General features: G+C 45.6%; 1 protein-coding gene across 4 annotated transcripts; it reads left to right on the top strand.

Annotated features, from left to right (window-relative positions):
- The first annotated feature begins 334 nt into the window (after positions 1-334).
- Positions 335-18,716, top strand: fam193a (family with sequence similarity 193 member A). 4 transcript variants are annotated; one of them, XM_034534558.1, is made up of 23 exons: positions 335-783; positions 1,897-1,965; positions 3,719-3,961; positions 6,315-6,490; positions 6,587-6,754; positions 7,425-7,665; positions 7,805-7,929; positions 8,186-8,333; positions 8,460-8,534; positions 8,624-8,698; positions 8,789-8,901; positions 9,739-9,981; positions 10,138-10,294; positions 10,451-10,597; positions 10,991-11,269; positions 11,562-11,784; positions 11,877-12,194; positions 12,501-12,783; positions 12,903-13,089; positions 13,301-13,540; positions 13,686-14,589; positions 17,177-17,258; positions 17,624-18,716. In XM_034534558.1, exons 1-23 carry the CDS (start codon positions 562-564, stop codon positions 17,730-17,732), a joined length of 4,827 nt encoding a protein of 1,608 aa, XP_034390449.1. In that variant the 5' UTR covers positions 335-561; the 3' UTR covers positions 17,733-18,716. The 4 variants fall into 4 exon arrangements, with proteins under 4 accessions (XP_034390449.1, XP_034390443.1, XP_034390435.1 ...); XM_034534552.1 differs by having other exon boundaries at positions 11,877-12,242; XM_034534544.1 differs by having other exon boundaries at positions 11,877-12,251.
- The last annotated feature ends 919 nt before the right edge of the window (positions 18,717-19,635 follow it).

Below are 19,635 nucleotides of genomic sequence, written 5' to 3'. Positions count from 1 at the left end.
TGTGAATATAAAATGTGTCCCACATAATCAATATTTATGATGTACGCCCTTCCCTCAAATGGTCTGTCATAGCTAAATAATTAAAATATAACATGTTAGTAGAAACCGTTGTACAAAAACATTGCTATTACATGTTATCACATTTTCCTATAACTTTTGATGTACTGCCAATTTGTATCTAAATATTTCTTAAATGTCTAAGTCATCAATCTGCTACAACCAACGGTACACCTTTTGGGTTGTCCCCCCCCCCCCCCTCACTAAACTTTGCTACACGTAATATCCCACAACAAACTCAATTTCCCAGAAGCCCCCGCGAGGGAGACGTACAGTTGCGTTGCAACGCAAGCTCCCCTAGTTGAAGGCAGCACAGCTAGAGGCCATATTGGAATCTATGAAGTCGGTTTGCACTTTGATGGAACTGACTGTCTGTCGTTTTTGGGGAGTCTCTAAATCGCTGTCCCGGATTCACACCCGAGTGATCGCGCCAGGCATTCCACCCGAGACCCCGCCACGTCCGGACGGCGCGTTGTCTCGCTTCATTTCGTGGGGGAAAAAAGAATGAGTCCAACCGATGCTAAGCGAGGGGCTAAACGCAGGAAGAACAAGCGGGGCGGTGGCAGCAGTTGCAGCGCTGTCTGCAATACCAGCGGTGGCAAGGCCGGGGTTGCCTCGGCCCTGGGCTGTGCGGGGACAGCGACACCTGCCTCGGTCGTCAGCTTTTTAACAACCGGCAGTGCGGGCACCGGGAGTATCGGGTCCATCGCGGGCATCAACGGAGAGGTGAGAGTGTCACGCGTTGTGAACCGGCGGATGTCAAAACGGGGAGGGGGTGTGGGGGGGCGACTAGCTAAGCAGCGGTATCAACGACACAAATCTGATTTGGGCCCGACAAGCGATGCGAGGAGGGCAGCTAGCGAACTAAAATATGCGCAGCTGGAAATGACCAGGTTTAAATGCAGATAAATGAGGGTTGTTGTTTTTTTTTTTTGCTTCGTGGTGCGCAGTGTCTGTTATGGAGTCGTGTAGTGTAACTGGCCTCGTTATATCTGTGTTACACTGTCGTAAACATTAGCGTCGGGCTACTTGTGCGCTGTGACTACCCTCGTTAGCTCAAGTTGAGGTATCGCAGCTGAGTCGACAACAACTTAAGTCACGCAATACGCGTTATTTGTTGTTGTTGTTGTTGTTGTTTTTAGCAAATGTAGTTCAGGTACGTTAGGTGGAGATTAATTACGAGTGTGATAAGGTTCAACACTGTTGGACCGCGGGGCTGCTTTTACGCAGATAAACATGAATGCTAGCTTAATGCTAACAGTGAGGAGGACTGACAACTTCAGCTCCGTCGGGCCTCGATGTGTACAAGCTGACCTTCCACGTTTCTGGCTGTTTTATAAAGAGTTTAATCTGGTGGTGTTCACCAGACAACATGCGAAACAAACGCACTACCTGCATATGTCCAAAGTAGCTTAGTTTGTTTTTTACGCCATTGTCACAGAAGTAGGCACACAAGCCACACGTTAAAATGACACACATGAGATGTGAGCTAATTTCTTTGTCACCGATCTGTTTTGAGAGTTAAACTCAAAGATGTAGGTTCAAAAGTTAGTCTGTTGGTTTTTTGGGTCAATCAGTTGTTACGCAAACTGCCAACCTCAAGTAGATACTACCAAGTACAAGTGGGGACACACGCCTCACCATCTGTTCAGGACCCATTATGTTTATGTTGTAGTCTAGCTGTCTTCCCTGAGCAGGGTCTTCGCGGTATTACTTCACACATTTTAGAAGATTGTAAACGCATCTACTTTACAACAGTAATAATTGCCATTACACTAACTCTTGATTAATCAAGTGTGGAAGTTCTATGTAAACAATTGAGTTGTTTGTGTCCCTCAGGTAAGCAACAGTGTTACACCCCAGTTTACGGAAGGACCGGTGAATGCTGACTTCTCCGGGGTCCTCCAGGTAAATTCACATCAGGTGTTTCCGAAAGTTCGTCTAAGGCCACAGTTATAGATGTGTCCTTCGAAGCCGTGCCCCTTTCGTCCCAACACATTTTACGCCTTTTGTGCCAGAACTTTAGGCGCACTCGATGGGGAAGGAGGCTTACGTTGCTCTTCATTTATTCACCTTTACACATAACATTTCTAACGTTTAGTGTCAGAAGTGACGTAACTGTCACAAATATCAAGAATACGTAACATTCTGATGGGCGCCAAACAGTTGTGCGTTCTGCGGCAGCATGGCATTAAGATGGTTCAACATCTGTATTTACGCATCACATCTGGAACGTGACTGGAACCAGTCTCGTCGTATTAGCAGCCCGCCTTAAGTGATCAATTACAGCAGCGATTTCAGTCTCTGCAGCACTTTTTTTTTGACGGCAGTGTTGGAAAGCTGCATATGCCTCATCAGCACTATTTTAGCAGCTAGCCATATGTAAAGTGACTGTCATCAAAACCTTTTTCTTGCATGAACAATTTGACCTCAACCAAACTTTATGTTGTCCTGTTGTTAAGATCTAAATCAATATTCACAAACATAGATAACCTACTGAACTGAATGTCACAGCATCAGGACAGTTAATGACTAACATTATATCCAAATATGTGCTTTTTGATTGAATGCCTTTCCAAATATAAGGATCCTTGCCCGTATCTCAGTAAAATCTCTTGTCAAAAAGCCAAAATGTTCTATCAAAACTAGACTTATTGACAGCTCTAACAAAGTATTGACATGTGCATTACCAAACATGTTCAAATACATTGTACTGCTTTTGTGCATCACGGTATTAAGTAATCATTTTGGGCTGTAACAATGTGTTTTGTGTGTATTGTTAAGAACTATATATATATGTTATTCAGCACATACAAACACGTGTCCAAAATATAAAGTGGCTTTTGCTTTTATTTTTTTGCATTGTGTTTTTGTCACCACCTGGTTGTTTTTGTTATGTTGTTCACCCCGCTTATGTTGTGCAGACAATAAATTACTCTAAATAGGTCAGGCAAAAAATAAAAATGGGAGGAACATTGTAGGGTGCTTTTTGCATTGTAGGGTACTGCTCCATGTTGTGTTAAAAATGTATTCAAATGTGACACAATTATACTGGATTGAATCCAATTATTTTAGTTGTTACACCCCGTCTGACATTTCCAGTATACCAAAATATACAAGCAAGATGAGATAATCCGCAGAAAATAACCCTCCTGGAGGAGTGACTGAGGCTGAATAACTGGAAACTACTGGTACACCTATAACATGTTGCCGAAATAGATCCAAAGCCAACCGCTTATTATTATTTTTTTTGCCCCAAAGGCATTTTGCTCTCTTACAAACGTTGTGGAGATCATTAATTGAAACTTCTGTAATTATGCGTTTGTGCCACTCTGTGGTTCACTCAACGAGGAGGCTGCACATTAAGAACAAGTTCCAGGGATTTAATGGTGTGCAGAGGGGCAGTTTAGACAGCTGGCATACCCAGAATGCAATGGCTTCCAAAGGAGTGTGACCTGCTAGATATCAAGCAGTTCTACTGTATTTGGTTAATCCTTGAGAATTCTTTTTTTTTTTTTCCATAACGAATAACTGCAATCTCACTGTGTTTTGTTCTATTTACAAATATTCAGTTTTACTGTCAAAATAGCACGTTATGAATAAATAAATAAATGTATTATTACAGTGAATGCTTATGTGTTCTCTTGCTACTTCCTCTCAGACCCCATTCACGTTCGGCTTGAACCAGCGGGCCCCTTACACGGCCGGCGATAGCTGCCTCTTATGCCGATGTGAGCGCAAAGACAGTTCCGTGCCTCCGGAGGCGGGGATCTCGGGCCTGAACGGTACGGCGCAGGCCAACAAGACGCCCAGCGCCCTCCAGCTGCCCCTGTGGGTGTGCTCTGACTGCAGGCGCACAGTGGAGAAGGAGGACCGACACACTGCTCTGGAGCAGTCTTTGGGGGTAAGGCACCGCGGTACAGAGAGAGTTTTGAAGTTTTGGGGAAGGTGTTTGAAGTTGAAAGACGACGTGTGTGTGTAGTGAGAGAACTGCGGGTCCTCCAGTTCTTTTGAATGATTCCACAGTTTCCAATCGGCATCCGCCTCAGCGCGGATATATCTGCCGTTTCAACTCGCACAGCTGCAGCCCCTCTCTCAGTGGATGGCGTCGCTCTCGCGTTCACATCCGTTTCTATGCCAGAGAAGCGGAGCAGCTAGAAGAAACAGCTGTTGTCAATAACAAACATGTTACAAACAACATATCATTTAACATTTGGTTAACTTTGCTTCATTGTGAATTGCAGCTAAATAATAGTAATTAGGCCCAAATATGCAAATTCTGTCATGTTTCTTTTTTTTTAAACGAAGGACAATGCAGTGGATCGACTACTATGTTCTTTTCAGTATGTGTGACCGTAATGCTCTTTACACTTTTGGAGTTGGATCTGCTTCACACATCAGATTTACATGGCTGTAAATATGCTCTCTGGCCTATGTGGTATAATGTCTGAGACTAATGCCGCTTCATGTGAAGAGCTTCTTTATGTCCGACAGCCTGGCTATGTGCTCAGCTTGTAGAAGTGGAAACATCTTGTGATTAAACATTTTTACTGGAATACAAAGTCATTACTATACACTGGAATGACTCCCTTTTATTGCAAATAGTTTTTACTATTTGATTAAATGCAAGTTATGAGCAGTTAGTGGTCTCTACTCTAAGCAATAGTTTCATTATTCATTTTTAAATAGAGCTGATTGTCGTTACTGTTTACATATTTATGCTGGCACTTTGCTTTGCGGCGCGTTTGCTACATTTCGGTTGTGGGAACTGAGCTTCAAGTGAACTCTTGTCTATCAGAAATAATTTGTAGTATTGTAGCCTGTACTCTGCTAACAACAATAATTGGATTAAGACAGAGGACTATTCTGGATCATTTCGCTGTTTGCACATTGATGACATGTCTCTGACTTGTTCTGCCTTGTTCCTGAATCATTAATCAAGCATAGAGGAAATTAAAAACACCAAATAGTGAGTTTGATATTGGTATTGGTATTGTAATGCATGCGTACAGCGCGTTATGTGCAAGACTTCTGTACTAAAAAGACACACTACACTGATTCAAAGTTGTACTAAGTTTACACTTGCACATATGCAAGTGAATTCTTAACACTAGTCAACGTTGTTTTACTCAAAGCATTATTGAGAACCTCAAGTGGTTGTACCTTTTGCATTGCTGAGCTTGTCCATATGATATTGATAAGGCTTTATTTTAAAGTTGTCAGGGATGTCGGAGTGGTTGGTTTCCTTGTTGTGGGAGTGGGTGTGCCCGTGGCCTTGTTTGGTTTGGGTTTGGTTTCCTCTTTAATGTATTGTTCCTCTGCATCCTCACAGCAGTGGGGTTGATGCTGACTCATGATACCACGGCCCCGTAGCAAACAGAGCCAAACCACTGGGAAGCTTTTACTGTGAAACAGCTGCAGAAGGTTCGGCTGGACAGAAACATTCTGGCTCCAGTAGCTTGTCGATAATTAGACCAGGCGGGCCGGGCTCCTCTCTCTGTTATATCGGCGTGTAACTTAACAATGGTTCAATTAAAGAACACTTGCCCCATGACACTCCTGTTGGGTGGGGCGCAGGACTCTGCTTTGATTGGCCGGTCCGAGCTGCTCGGCCTGGACTTCTTGTGGTCGGCTCATAGCACATATTTCTTCTTTGTAGCTGCCGTAGTGAACAAGGAGCAACATAATGCTGAGGTATATCAATGTCCAGAACTCTGATGTTCCAGCTTCATATAGATATCCTTCAATATTGGGGAAATAATGTAAAAAGAAAACGTCCAAATACATTATATTACACATGATGCTATGCTCACGGTTACCGTGCTACTCGTATGATGTGTTGTTGCAGCATTTTTTGGATTCAAAACATCCATTAACTTTCACCGCTTATCCTGTTCAGGGTCGCGGGAGCCGATTCCCAGCTGACATTGGGCGATGGTTGCAGGTCTGACGAATAGAGACGGACTAACATGCACGCTCGCATTCACACCCACGGGCAATTTAGTGTCCTCGATTAATCTTAAACTGCATGTTTTTGGACTGAGAGGAACCCGAAGTGAACCCGAGCTGTCACGTGGGGAACATGCAAACGCCACACAAAGGGGCCCCACTACACCACTGTCACAGCATAATCCACAGAAATATTTTTTGACTTGACAAACAACACAGCAAGTTGCTAAAGTTTCTTTTAAAACGTTGCTCGCTTGCATCTTGATGAAAGCTTTAAAAAAAAAAAAAAAAAAAACCTGTATCTCCAGAGCCAGGACTTCCTTTTGCACCTGCCCGTGGGTAACGGAAACCTGGGCCAGGAGGCAGCCACGGGGGACAGACTGACCACTGCTGTGCCTACACTACCCATGCTCCCTGCCCCGGACCTCACCGCACCGATGCCTGCTGATACAGTGTGCAGCTGTGAAGCCTGCAACGAGAGACGGTCAGTTCAGAGGGATCACCGTTGAAAGGGAATTAAATTCCAATGCATTGTTTTAATCTTTTTTTTTTCTTTTTTTTTTAATGTCCTGGATAACAGGGAGATCTCTGCTGAATCGGAGAGGGAGTCGCAGCAGCTACAGAACCACTGGTCGGAGGTTCGCTACCTGGTGCGCTGCATCTACCGCCAGACCGGAACACCGTTAGCAGATGACCATGACCAGCCCTTGGAGAGGGACAAGGAGGGCATGAAGGAGCTGGTCGATAGGTAAAGTGACTCGTATTGCTCCCTTTTCAGTGTTTGTCCATGAGGCGTCTCTATTGCATAAATAAAATAAAAAGCCTCTTGTCAAAACCTTCCGGCCTGACGGCCTTCGAAAGGAATGATGTCAACAAGTTGAAACAACTTCCTCCTCGACTGTATCAGTCAGATTAAAAGCCCCGTAAACGCTCATCAATTATTTCCTTGATACGATGTACTTCCTGTTGAAATAGGACCATCGGCTCTGCTATGACTCACTGAGGGAACATTTTAAACACGGGGGAGATTAAGAAAGAACCCATTTTATATGGCCGTTGTTTTGCAAGTTTTAGTAGTGTTTTCATTTCCGCCAAATTGTCCTGTCTGAACCTCGCATAGCAAGACGCATCTCCTAAAGAAAGGTCTGGTTGCATCTATTTTCAGTCTGGTATAGGGGAAAAAATACTCCTCGCTTAGTCATTTCTAAAAGCGAACCACACAGTTGAGCACAGGATGCAGCGAAGTAGGCCTCACAAAATAGATGGCGCAGAATAGCCGGGGAGGTGGAGAATGATGCGTGAAATTCTCGGCCAATGTCGGGCTTTACGCCCACAGTCTACATTTGGCGAGTCGCATGCGTCCAGTCTGATTGTTTTGCCATTTCTAAGATTATTTGGTTAATTGTTTACCCCCGTAGGCTCTGTGAGAAGGACCCTTACCAGCTATATCAACGGTTGGAGCAGCAGGCGCGTGAATATGTCTTGGAAATGAAGGTGCGGCTACTGAAGCACCTATCGACAGGACCCAAGACTACAGGACCAGCGGGGACTGCGGCCCTGGGTCCTCCTCAGGCCTACCAGTTCATTTCCCTGCTGCTGGAGGAGTACAACGCCCTCTGTCAAGCTGCACGCACCATCAGCAGCTTCCTGCTCACCCTGGTCAGTTTATCTTGTGTGTAGCCAGAGCTACAGCATTACAGAGATGTTGTTTTAGCTGCCCAGCAGGTGGCATCAAAGGCAATTCATAGTCTTAGTTACTGCCAATGATTCTAAATGTGTGTTTTGTTTTTTTCCTCAGGAAAATGAGCACCTTCAGAAATTTCAGGTGACGTGGGAGCTGCACAACAAGCACCTTTTTGAGAATCTGGTGTTCTCTGAACCGATCTTGCACAGCAATTTACCTGCACTGGTTGCACAGCTGAAGTAAGATATAGTTGTACTAGCTTAATGAAAGATATGATTGGTCATTCATCCATCGTTATCACTTAATCTGCTATTCTTGACCCAAATTGGACCGATGTGTCAGAAGTTTAGAAAATAAAAGTTGCAAATGAACTGTTGGCCTTCGTGAAAACAAATTCTCCACATCTTTTGTCCATTAAACCATACAAGTGTCTTTTAATGACTTATTTTTAATCTTATAATTATCTTATTCTGCCTCTTTTTTTGTTTGTTTTAGACATGGCACAGCCTCCCATGATTCCTACAATGAAGATATGTACAGGACCTTGTTAGAAAGCTACCATCAGCTGCAGCGGGAGATGGCTTCGGTGGCTACTGAATGGCAGGAGTGTGAGAAGAGGATTGATGACTATGTAGATGAACAGGTACATGCATCCAAGACGAAGCATAAACGTATTTGCTACGGGAAATAGCAGTACTTTTATCAAAAAAGAGGTGGTACTTTATGAAGATGGCGTAATTAAAGCTTTACGAATGTGACTCTTTTGCAGCTGCTTTTTAAGGTGGAGGGTCAGAGTCTCACCAACCAAAGAACAGAGCCACACAAGTCTTTAATAAGCAAAAACGTAAGAGACTTGGAAATGATTTTTTTATCTTCAAATTGTTCTTTAATTCATGGAAGTTCACGCTCTTCTAATTATCTGCCCATTCGCAGACGTTGAAGACTAAGCAGCGAATGCTCAAGGAGGACTGGGAGTTCTTTAAGCAGAGGAGGTTTATAGAAGAGCAGGTACCGTGTTGCGGAGCCGTCATGGCGGATTTAAATGTGTAGTTCTGCGCCTCCCAGAGCATGTTTTAAAAGACGTTGTTCTCTTTATAGATACCGAACAGTAAGAAGCCCCCCACCGGAGACCACAACTTCACAGACACGATGAGGATGCTCTCGTCTCGTCTGAGTATTCCAGACTGCCCAAACTGCAATTATCGAAGAAGGTGAGTCTTCAGACGACTCAGAGATCACTTTCAATAGCCAGCGTTTCCACTATCGCGCCATTTTAAGAGCTCGCGCCATCTTCGAGCCAGCCGTTTGTTAATGGTCGGGGTCCTTAAGCAGCTGGAGCGTAAACACATTTGCTTTTTTTGCACCGATACTCTCGTCACTATTTCCCTAAAACCCACCTCGAGTTCTGCTTTGTGAAATATTACAGATTTATAACTTATAACTGAGTTACTCGTGGAAAAAGTATTTTTGATGAGTTCATTTACATTTTTACTGACGGACAAGGAGACATTTCGACTTAAAGCTGCGATTTAAGAACGGAAGTGACAATGGACGGGAAACTGGCATGAGCTTTTATAGCACATTTTTAATATACTTGCCTTTTATTGACAAATGTATTCCATGAACGATTTCATTCCCCAACTTTGAGTTGACAGGGAATTGAGCCCATATTACGTCACTCTCACATAATCATTGAGCTAAAGCGTGAGAACATTTAGCATTTATTGGTTGTTTTCTAACGTTGATGGATGCATCTGTAATTCTTCGTCAAATTATTATCCAAAGTAAGGCTTGACTTTTAATTCTGCCACACCTTTATCCCCAATATGTGAGGTTCGGTAATAATTTGTTCATATTATCTTTTCTTCATATTGTATTAAAAAAATATATATTTTTAATGTTGTAAAAAAAAACACAAAGAAGAACATTGATTTTAGGGGATGAACACGAGTCGATGTGAATACTTAATAACAAATCAATATTTAAGATAACACGGTCATGATTATTGCAATATTTAGATTGTCCGTATCGCCCACCACTACCAACAGGTGCACGTGTGACGACTGTAGTCTCTCCCACATCCTGACCTGTGGCATCATGGACTCTCCCATCGCCGAGGACCTCCACATCAAGCTGCCCCTGCAGGGCGAGCCGCCCCGCGACTACCTGGCGGAGGTGCACCCTCCCAGCCTCTCCTCCGGCAGCTCGGCCTCCGGCTCCAACTCCAGTTCTCCCATCACCATTCAGCAGCATCCACGGCTCATTCTGCCTGAAGGCGATACCAACACTTTGTAAGTTAGCCAGTCACTGTCCCATCAAAGTGGTTGTTTTAAGGTTTGTAACGAACCATTTAGGCACGGATCATAATTGCACGTCTCTTCCTGTAAACAATAATCACCCCTGTCACTTTCCCCGAACATAACTACTCATGTCCCCTCTTCTTTTAGTATCAGTGATGATGACGAAGTGCCTCCGTTGTCCAGTAAGTTCGGGGACATCTACCCTATGACTGGTTATGAGGATAACCGCGTTGTGACCGCTGCTGTGAACGGCCTCCATAATGACATCAATGGGGAATGTGAAAACGTGGAACTAAAGGCAGGGGTGAGTTCTGTGCTGCGGAATATTACTTTACAAAAATAGTTGTGGATTTCCCTGCCGAGTTTCTGGATGATGAAACTGATGTTCATTATGAGTGGGCTACCAGTTTTGTGTCCTGTTCCTCACCTGTTTCCTAAATGGGTCTTCTTTGTTCAACAGTCTCCTCACATGACCAGCAGCAGCAGCTCATCAGAGGGCGATGAGGAGGAAGTTGACGGTGAGGTCGGTGGGGTGCCCAGGGACCAGCTGGAGGAGCTTTCCTCAGGAAAGACCATCAGCCCTCCACCTTCTTACAACCACCAACAGGTGTGGTAACGCCGCTTAATAAGCTTTCTTTATTACGATTGCTCAGACATAAAGTCAATTAACCTGTTGCACATACACAGTTATTACTGCAATTAACTATAGTTTTCATTCATTCATCTTTTGTTATTTAAAAAAATTCCTAAATGTCATTTTTGTACGTTGAAATAAAAGGAACCAGAGAAGTTCTGCCATCTTTGCTTGAAAGATTTCTGAAATGATTAATTGATTCACAGAATTACTGCCAATAAAATCTTCTGTTGAACAATTAATTGTTTCTGCATAAATATAACTAGATGATAATCTTACACGGGCAGGGTAGAGGAGCACGTGCGCGCACACGCACACACACACACACACACAGAACATGTTTTTAATTTGTGTTCCCGCTTTCAGGTAGAACAGGTCCAGCATGCCTGCGAGTGCCACGTGTGCAACCAAGACCCCAGCTCCTCCCCCCTCGGCCCTGCCACATGCCTGCCCCCTAGTCGCCTCCACGCTGCTCCTCCTCCCGCTGTTGGACACCAGTTCTTCACAGACAGCAAGACGCCCCCCACCCACCCTGCCCTCCACCTCTACCCCCACATCCACGGCCACCTGCCCCTACACAACTTCTCCCGGCCCCTGCTGCACCCTACACTCTACCCTCCCAGTCCTCCTCTCACACACAACAAGGTGATTACTTTCTTTATACTCGTGTGTAAAATAGCTATGAGAGCACCTTTTTAAGGGAACATTTATTAATGTCCTTATCACTGGGGATTGTTTGAAGTTTCCAGTAACAACACTGAGTTGTATTCTAGTTTCACTTCGTCTCCCTGCAGTTTTAATTGTCTGCCACAAGGGGGCAGGCTGAACCAATCCAAGTTGAAGACAATTCCAAACTGTATTCATACACCAGCTCAAATCAGTTTCTCCCAAACTAGTGACAGGACTTGTTTTGTATCTTATTTCCTCTTTTCTTAAGCCTTTGCCTCCAAACCCGACATCAAACCACTCGGCGGCCAAGCAACCGGCCTTCAGCCCGTCGTTACCGGAGCACGTTTACCAGAACTGCTTTGGCGGTGCATGTGGCGCTGGCGACTGGAACAGCTCGCTGCAGTGCCTCTCGCTCAAGTTTGAGAACCTTTGGGACGCTGCTGTTATGAAGAGCTGGAATCCATCTGTCCTGTTGCCCGAGTCCCTTCCAGGTGAGCCTCTCTGCCACTGCAGAAATAATCCAGACGCAAATAAATCCAGCAAGTCAAACACTGTTGAGTTGTCCGTCATTATCTGTCAACAGGTGACATGCTCGGCCCACCCCTCGCCGACATGCCCCTCCCCCCAACGTCATCGATCGGCCCCCAAGGGGAGCACCCCTCGCTGCCCACCCCTCTGCCCCCTTCCTGCTGCGCTTCCTCGTCATTGTCATCGTCTTCGTCGTCGTCGTCGTCGTCGTCATCATGCTCCTCTTCAGAAGCCAAACAGCAGAAGAAGAGCGGTGCCAAGAAGAAGTGTCTCTACAATTTCCAGGATGCCTTCATGGAGACCAACCGAGTAGTGATGGCCACCTCCGCCTCCACGTCCTCCGTGTCCTGCACTGCCACCACTGTCCAGTCAAGTAATAACCCCCCCATCCACCTAGCATCTAAAAGACCCAACTCTTTAGGTAATATAGGTAGGAGCAACTCTTAGGTTTGCACTGATGTTGATCGATTCATGGGCACTAAAATTAAAAACAAAAAAATTATCAGTCATTCCAGGGTTATGACCCATCAGGGAAAATGTTTTTTCCTTTTTTAACCTCCCAATCAAAATACAAGTGCCATTTAATTTTCTGATAACTTTGTGATTAACTGCATGTTTTTTTTAAGAACAAAGAAAAACGAAACAATGCTCTCAACCAATATATCTTTGTTTCCTCCAGACGATGTATTTCACAATCTAGGTAAAGAGGACCATAGGCAACCCGCTCCAGCCCCTTCAAGAAACTGTCCCACAGGACTGACCTCCCTCCCTCCACTCTCGGCCCCCACCCTGCCCCCAGCACCCACCACGCACCTTCCCACAATGGGATCCCAGCCCTTTCCAAAGATGGCTCCTCCGGCCCCGGACTTCATGGAGACCCACCAGGGTTTGTGCCTCCCGCCCGCCGAGCCACCGAGCTCCTCAGCAGACGGTCCCGTCAGTGCCCCACCCAGTGTCTGCAGGTAAGACCACCACCATGTCCCACAGGCTCACACAAGGACATTAATCAGACGTAATACCAATGACTGAGACGGATCGATTGTTTGTGACGGGGACCAGTTTTAAGTACGATTCCTTTCAGTGATCCAGACTGTGAAGGCCATCGCTGCGAGGGGAATGGGGCCTACGAGCACCAGCCGTACGATGGGGAGGAGAGTCAGGACGAGGACAGCTGCTCCGAGCATAGCTCCTCCACCTCCACCTCCACCAACCAGAAAGAAGGAAAGTACTGTGACTGCTGCTACTGCGAGTTCTTCGGGCATGGCGGGGTAAGAGGCACACCCTTATTACACACTGTAATTAGCATGTTCACCTCAAATGTACATGATACAGTACTTTTTGAATTTCAATTCTGCATTTAGTTTATATATTATAAATGGGCATTTATCCCCCTGTACATAATGTGAAACAAACAAACAATCTAGTGAATCATAGATTATTAGCTTAATGTAATTTGATCGTTCTCCGGTTCATTCCCAGCCCCCAGCTGCTCCTACCAGTCGAAACTATGCAGAGATGCGAGAGAAGCTGCGCTTGCGTCTGACGAAGCGTAAGGAGGAGCAGCCTAAACGGGAGGAGCAGCCACCGGTGATAGAGCGAGATGGAGGGGTGGAGGACCACAGGCGGGTGGAGGACCTATTGCAGTTCATCAATAGCGCTGACAATAAACCTGCCTCCAGTTCTAAAGCAGCCAAACGGGCCAGGCATAAACAAAAGAAGGTCAATGTTCCTCCCAATTATTTCACAAGCCTTTTTTTTTTTTTTTTTTTTAAATGACAGACATGAACGTGTTAATCCATTCAGTCTAAACTACTGTAGTAGTTGTCATGCTCAAAGTGTGTACATGTCTGTGTGTGTGCTTCAGATGGAGGAGAAGGCCCGTTTGGAGGTAGAGGCCCGTGAAAGGGAGGAGCAGCAGATGTTGGAGGAGCAGCAACGACGACAGCGGCAGCAAGAGGAAGAGGCGGCGCTTCAAAAGGAACTGCTCCGGCTGCAAGAGCTGCAGCAGCATCGGGCTGCCAAGAAGAAAAAGAAAGAGAAAGCGAAGGAAAACACCGCTCCCCCACCAAACAACCCGCAGCCCCTCAAACAGACAGCTCAGAACGTCTTAGATAACCTACAGAACGGAAAGTCACACTCACTGCTTCAAAGCCTCATCAGGCTTCCCGAAAAGAAGGAACCCAGAATAGACCCCCTCCCCCGCCCCAACACACAGCACAGCCCACGACACGCGAGTGAGAGGGGCTTTTCTACCGAGACCAACATCCCCAACTGTCAGGCCGTCCTCCACAATGGCACTCCTACATCCCGGCTGGAGGTCAACGGTAAAGTGAAGGCCATGCAGTCTGCGAAGGTGGCCACGTGTGAGGCTGCTGTAAAGAAAGCCCCAGAGCTACCCAAGAGCCCAGATGTGGCAGCAAAGCTAGCGAATGGCACGGCCCCCGCTACACCAGACATCAAAACGATGCGAATCAGGCCCGCCGAGGCCCTGGCTCCCCTCCCGACCACTGAACCAAGGAGGGAGGACAGGTGTAACTTTGGAGGCGCCAGTGGGAAAAGGCAGCATCAGCAGCTACAACCACAACAACCGCTGACCCGAACAAAGGAAGACAGGCGAAGTCCACCTGGGTCAAACTCTTCCACTTCACCCCCCCCAGCCTCGCTGTCTGAGCAGAACGGCAAACCGCCCAGTGCAGAATCCCCACAGCCCAAAGGCAAGACCAAGAAGAGCAAGAAGAAGAAGGGGGACAAGATGAACACCTCAATAGGTTGGTTTTTGTTGAATTCGCAATTACATTTTGAGGAATCAGGTGCGCGTGTTTATGTCCAGTTGTCTCACTCCTGAAATGACAGGTGTGGCTCCACAGACATCATGCTGGGGAGGGAAACACAAACTGTGTTCTTAACGGGGGAGGTGTGTGTGTGTGTGTGTGTGTGTGTGTGTGTGTGTGTGTGTGTGTGTGTGTGTGTGTGTGTGTGTGTGTGTGTGTGTGTGTGTGTGTGTGTGTGTGTGTGTGTGTGTGTGTGTGTGTGTGTGTGTGTGTGTGTGTGTGTGTGTGTGTGTGTGTGTGTGTGTGTGTGTGTGTGTGTGTGTGTGTGTGTGTGTGTGTGTGTGTGTAATGTGTGTACTGATGTAATGATAATATAATGGCACAAAAAGGCAAGTACACCCTGTGAAAGAGCAATGAACTTTTAATTCTTGAAGAATTTGGAATTGCAACGTGAAAGATTAATTAGAATATTCTACATAAATTAAATAAAACAACCAAAACGATAAATAAAATTGATTCACGTGAGTCTGATAATGATGAAGGAGTTTATTCTGGCATCATGTAAACAACGGGCAATAGCGAGGTCAGCAGAAATTATCACGGTCAAATATTCGGCTACCTGGATGGGAAATATATTATAGATTATAGATTTTATTTATGATGTTCAGCTCCATTGCTCGTATGTTATAGTTTGACATGAGATTCACAAACTGCAGCTACAGTTCAGCCCTGCTGACCATTTCCCACCACCTGCCTTTCAAACTGCATTGCGTTGCCTTGCTGGCAGCAACATTCACCACAGTGCGTTGCCTTGCTGGCAGCAACATTCACCACAGTGCGTTGCCTTGCTGGCAGCAACATTCACCACAGTGCGTTGCCTTGCTGGCAGCAACATTCACCACAGTGCGTTGCCTAGCTGGCAGCAACATTCACCACAGTGCGTTGCCTTGCTGGCAGCAACATTCACCACAGTGCGTTGCCTAGCTGGCAGCAACATTCACCACAGTGCGTTGCCTTGCTGGCAGCAACATTCACCACAGTGCGTTGCCTAGCTGGCAGCAACATTCACCACAGTGCGTTGCGTTGCCTTGCTGGCAGCAACATTCACCACAGTGCGTTGCCTAGCTTGCAGCAACACTCACCACAGTGCGTTGCCTAGCTGGCAGCAACATTCACCACAGTGCGTTGCCTAGCTGGCAGCAACATTCACCACAGTGCGTTGCCTAGCTGGCAGCAACACTCACCACAGTGCGTTGCCTAGCTGGCAGCAACATTCACCACAGTGCGTTGCCTAGCTGGCAGCAACATTCACCACAGTGCGTTGCCTTGCTGGCAGCAACATTCACCACAGTGCGTTGCCTAGCTGGCAGCAACATTCACCACAGTGCGTTGCCTAGCTGGCAGCAACATTCACCACAGTGCGTTGCCTAGCTGGCAGCAACATTCACCACAGTGCGTTGCCTAGCTGGCAGCAACATTCACCACAGTGCGTTGCCTAGCTTGCAGCAACACTCACCACAGTGTGTTGCGTTGCCTTGCTGGCAGCAACATTCACCACAGTGCGTTGCCTAGCTTGCAGCAACACTCACCACAGTGTGTTGCGTTGCCTTGCTGGCAGCAACATTCACCACAGTGCGTTGCCTAGCTGGCAGCAACATTCACCACAGTGCGTTGCCTTGCTGGCAGCAACATTCACCACAATGCGTTGCCTAGCTTGCAGCAACACTCACCACAGTGTGTTGCGTTGCCTTGCTGGCAGCAACATTCACCACAGTGCGTTGCCTTGCTGGCAGCAACCCTCACCACAGTGCATTAACGGCCTTACAGCTTCATGTAGCCGACCCGTCACCAGTAGAAACTTCTCGATTGTAAATAGAGAGTCGTAGAAACTTTTCCTACATTGCATCGCACGGAGCTGCAACTTCGCTGGTTCGTAATACACCTTGTACATAATGTAAAGACATAGTATTTTTCTGACTATCGATATGTTTACATAGCATTAAAACATGAAGGGTAAAAGAGTGAAACGTGTGTGTGTGTGTGTGTGTGTGTGTGTGTGTGTGTGTGTGTGTGTGTGTGTGTGTGTGTGTGTGTGTGTGTGTGTGTGTGTGTGTGTGTGTGTGTGTGTGTGTGTGTGTGTGTGTGTGTGTGTGTGTGTGTGTGTGTGTGTGTGTGTGTGTGTGTGTGTGTGTGTGTGTGTGTGTGTGTGTGTGTGTGTGTGTGTGTGTGTGTGTGTGTGTGTGTGTGTGAGTGTGAGAGAGAGACAGAGACAGACAATGCGTCACAAATATTAGGGTTGCACTTGTGCCCTTATTTGCATTCAAGCTTCTTTTTCTTGTTTTCACTGGCACGGTGCCAGTCTCACATGTGGCTGCTACAGTGTGCGGGACTTTTCCACTTTTTATTCCTCTGACAAACCCGTCTACACCCAATTTCCAACTCAAGCGCCACCCCAAAGATGCACATTAAGCAGCCACGCGTGTCGAAGTTCCTCTCGGAGACAGATCTAATAATACACTTACAAAAGTTATTAATATATTAAACATCGCAGCAACTAAAATGCATTTGTGTTGTTTTGTTTTAGATGACGTATTCTTGCCTAAAGACATCGACTTGGATACCACTGAAATGGATGAAACGGAGAGGGAGGTGGAGTATTTCAAAAGGTATGCGTATTGCCATATATATATATATATATATATATATATATATATATATATATATATATATATAGCTCCCACCCTGTTCTGTTGATTGACAGTTGAATAACAATGAGGTAGACGAACATTGATTGGCCAGCTAAGACGAGGAAAAAGACAACCGCTGGCAACCAAACAAGGATATAAACAACGTTTTTGTTTTTTTAATCATCGAAATTTGTCTTGCCAGTTGAACAGGTTTATTTGACCTCAGAGCTACACGCAATGTGTTCTGCCAAGAAATCTCACACAAAACTTCCCCGGTTACCGTTAAAAACAATGACGTTGCTCTTCAGAAGGTTCATGTTTCTTTGTTTTGGTTTCTCCTGCAGGTTTTGCTTGGATTCTGCCCGGCAGCCCCGCCAACGGCTCTCCATCAACTGGGCAAACTTTAGTTTGAAGAAACTCCGTTCGCTGCACATTGAGGCTGTTGGTCAGTGACTGTTGGGACACAATCAGTACCGTTAACAGCTCTACCAACCCACACGTTTCCCCCCCACACACCCCCATGCTCATCCCTTTACCTCCACCCAGCTGTTGTCCTCCCAGAACTTCTCTCCCGCTGTGCGCAAATCACACCCACGCTGCCTTGCTTTGTTCTTGTCGCTGTGGGGTTCCAACACGGGACCCATCTGGATCGATCCACCTGCAGAACTGAAAACAAAAATTTCATTAAATGACACAAAAGAATCACAAAAATGCTACTTTACATCTTGATTTAATTTTCCTTGCGTGCTTGTGTGCTTTTAGTCCGAGTCGGGCATTTCTTTTGACTTTAAAAAAAAAAAGAAAAAAGGCCATGGTCTGAAATTATTTTTCTTTTAATGGCTTACCTGTAGTCAAAAGATGCTTACTATGTCTGGATGGTTTCCTTCCAACAAAAAAAAAGAGACAATGGAAACTACACCAAAAAAAAAAGGAAGAGAAATGTAATGAATTAAAAGCTGTATTTGAGATATTGTGGCTTAATATCCCATCGTTTCCCGTTCCTCGCACGGCATCTCATCCACATGATTGACAAGGGAATGGGCTTGGTCAGCTGGTCCCAACCACCCTCCCCACCACAACCCCCACCCCCAACCACCCTGTTTCACAGAAAGGAGGAAAGCGTAATACTTGACAATGTTCTTTTTTTATTTTATTTTTTTTTATTTGGGGGGGTTTTAAGTTCTGTTTAACAAACTGTTGAGTAAAAGTGTACCAGTTACAGTTTTTGTTTTCTTTATTTTTTGACCTGTAGCCAGCTTGTATCAGAATACTTTCAGAATGAAATCGAAAAAAAGAACAATACTCACACTATCAATCTGTTATAGAGTGTATATTGTATTAACACTGAAGCCAAACTGGCTACTTTTAACATATTGTTAAGTAATATTAAATCTTGTCTTTCTTTTTTGAAAGATGGAATACAGTAGTATGGCAGGATGATGCGTCTTGTGTCAAATCTTATTTCATACACACTGTAGAAAGTTCAAAAGGGCATGGACACTTAAAACGACACATGCATGCAAATAAATAGTTTTGGGACGGAAGCGTATTCACAAAACACACAAATTTGCGCGTCATCTGTTTAAAAAAAAAGAATGGCTCGTTAAAAAATGACAGTTGGCTGTTTCACGGACCAGCAGCTTCTTTCCAGGTAGAAAAGAAACGGTCTGGCACGTCGCCGTCCAACAGCTTATCTTTCACATCTTAACACTCCCTTCTTTTTTGGTACGGATTAAAACAAACAAGATGTAGCGTGTTGATGAGTGAGTTTTAAATGTGGCGGTTGGCGGACGTTGTTATCGTTGGACAGAGCTGGGCTAACGATCTGCCCACATCACCCTTTTTCAGTCTTTGTGCTATGCTAAGCTAACATGCTGCAATGTCATATTCAACAGGAAACAAAGGATTGTACTTCGCCCAAGTGACAAATTCATCCAGGATAAGTCCCTTTTAAGTCCCTTTTAAATCCCTTTCAAGGTCACTTGCCGCCCGCCCATGTGGGACGGGTGAATGTAGCGCGTGACGCCGCCGCGGGAATTCTCACCCACTGTTGCTGTTTTGCGGCCACACAAGGTTGCCGGGTGCGCCACACCCTCAAATACGTGTTCCCTTTTTTGGGGGGAAATCCACTAATTGACGGTCATAATCAATCCGTGAGGCCACTGTAATCGCGGCATGTAGATGCGATCGGGTTAAATATATGCACATGACGCTCTCGGGAAAATTGATTTGAGGCAGTTTTGAAATCAAGTACATTCCCTCCGTGTGAAATGAGGTCAGGCTTATCTGGATGTAGATGAGCTAATGCGTGCGTTTCACTGCAAAGCACTGACGGGACATCGGCAGCGGTAAACCT

This window comes from Cyclopterus lumpus, chromosome 1 (genome assembly GCF_009769545.1).
Source record: "Cyclopterus lumpus isolate fCycLum1 chromosome 1, fCycLum1.pri, whole genome shotgun sequence".
Classification (NCBI taxonomy): Eukaryota; Metazoa; Chordata; class Actinopteri; order Perciformes; family Cyclopteridae; genus Cyclopterus; species Cyclopterus lumpus.
This window is presented reverse-complemented; position numbering and strand designations above follow the sequence as displayed.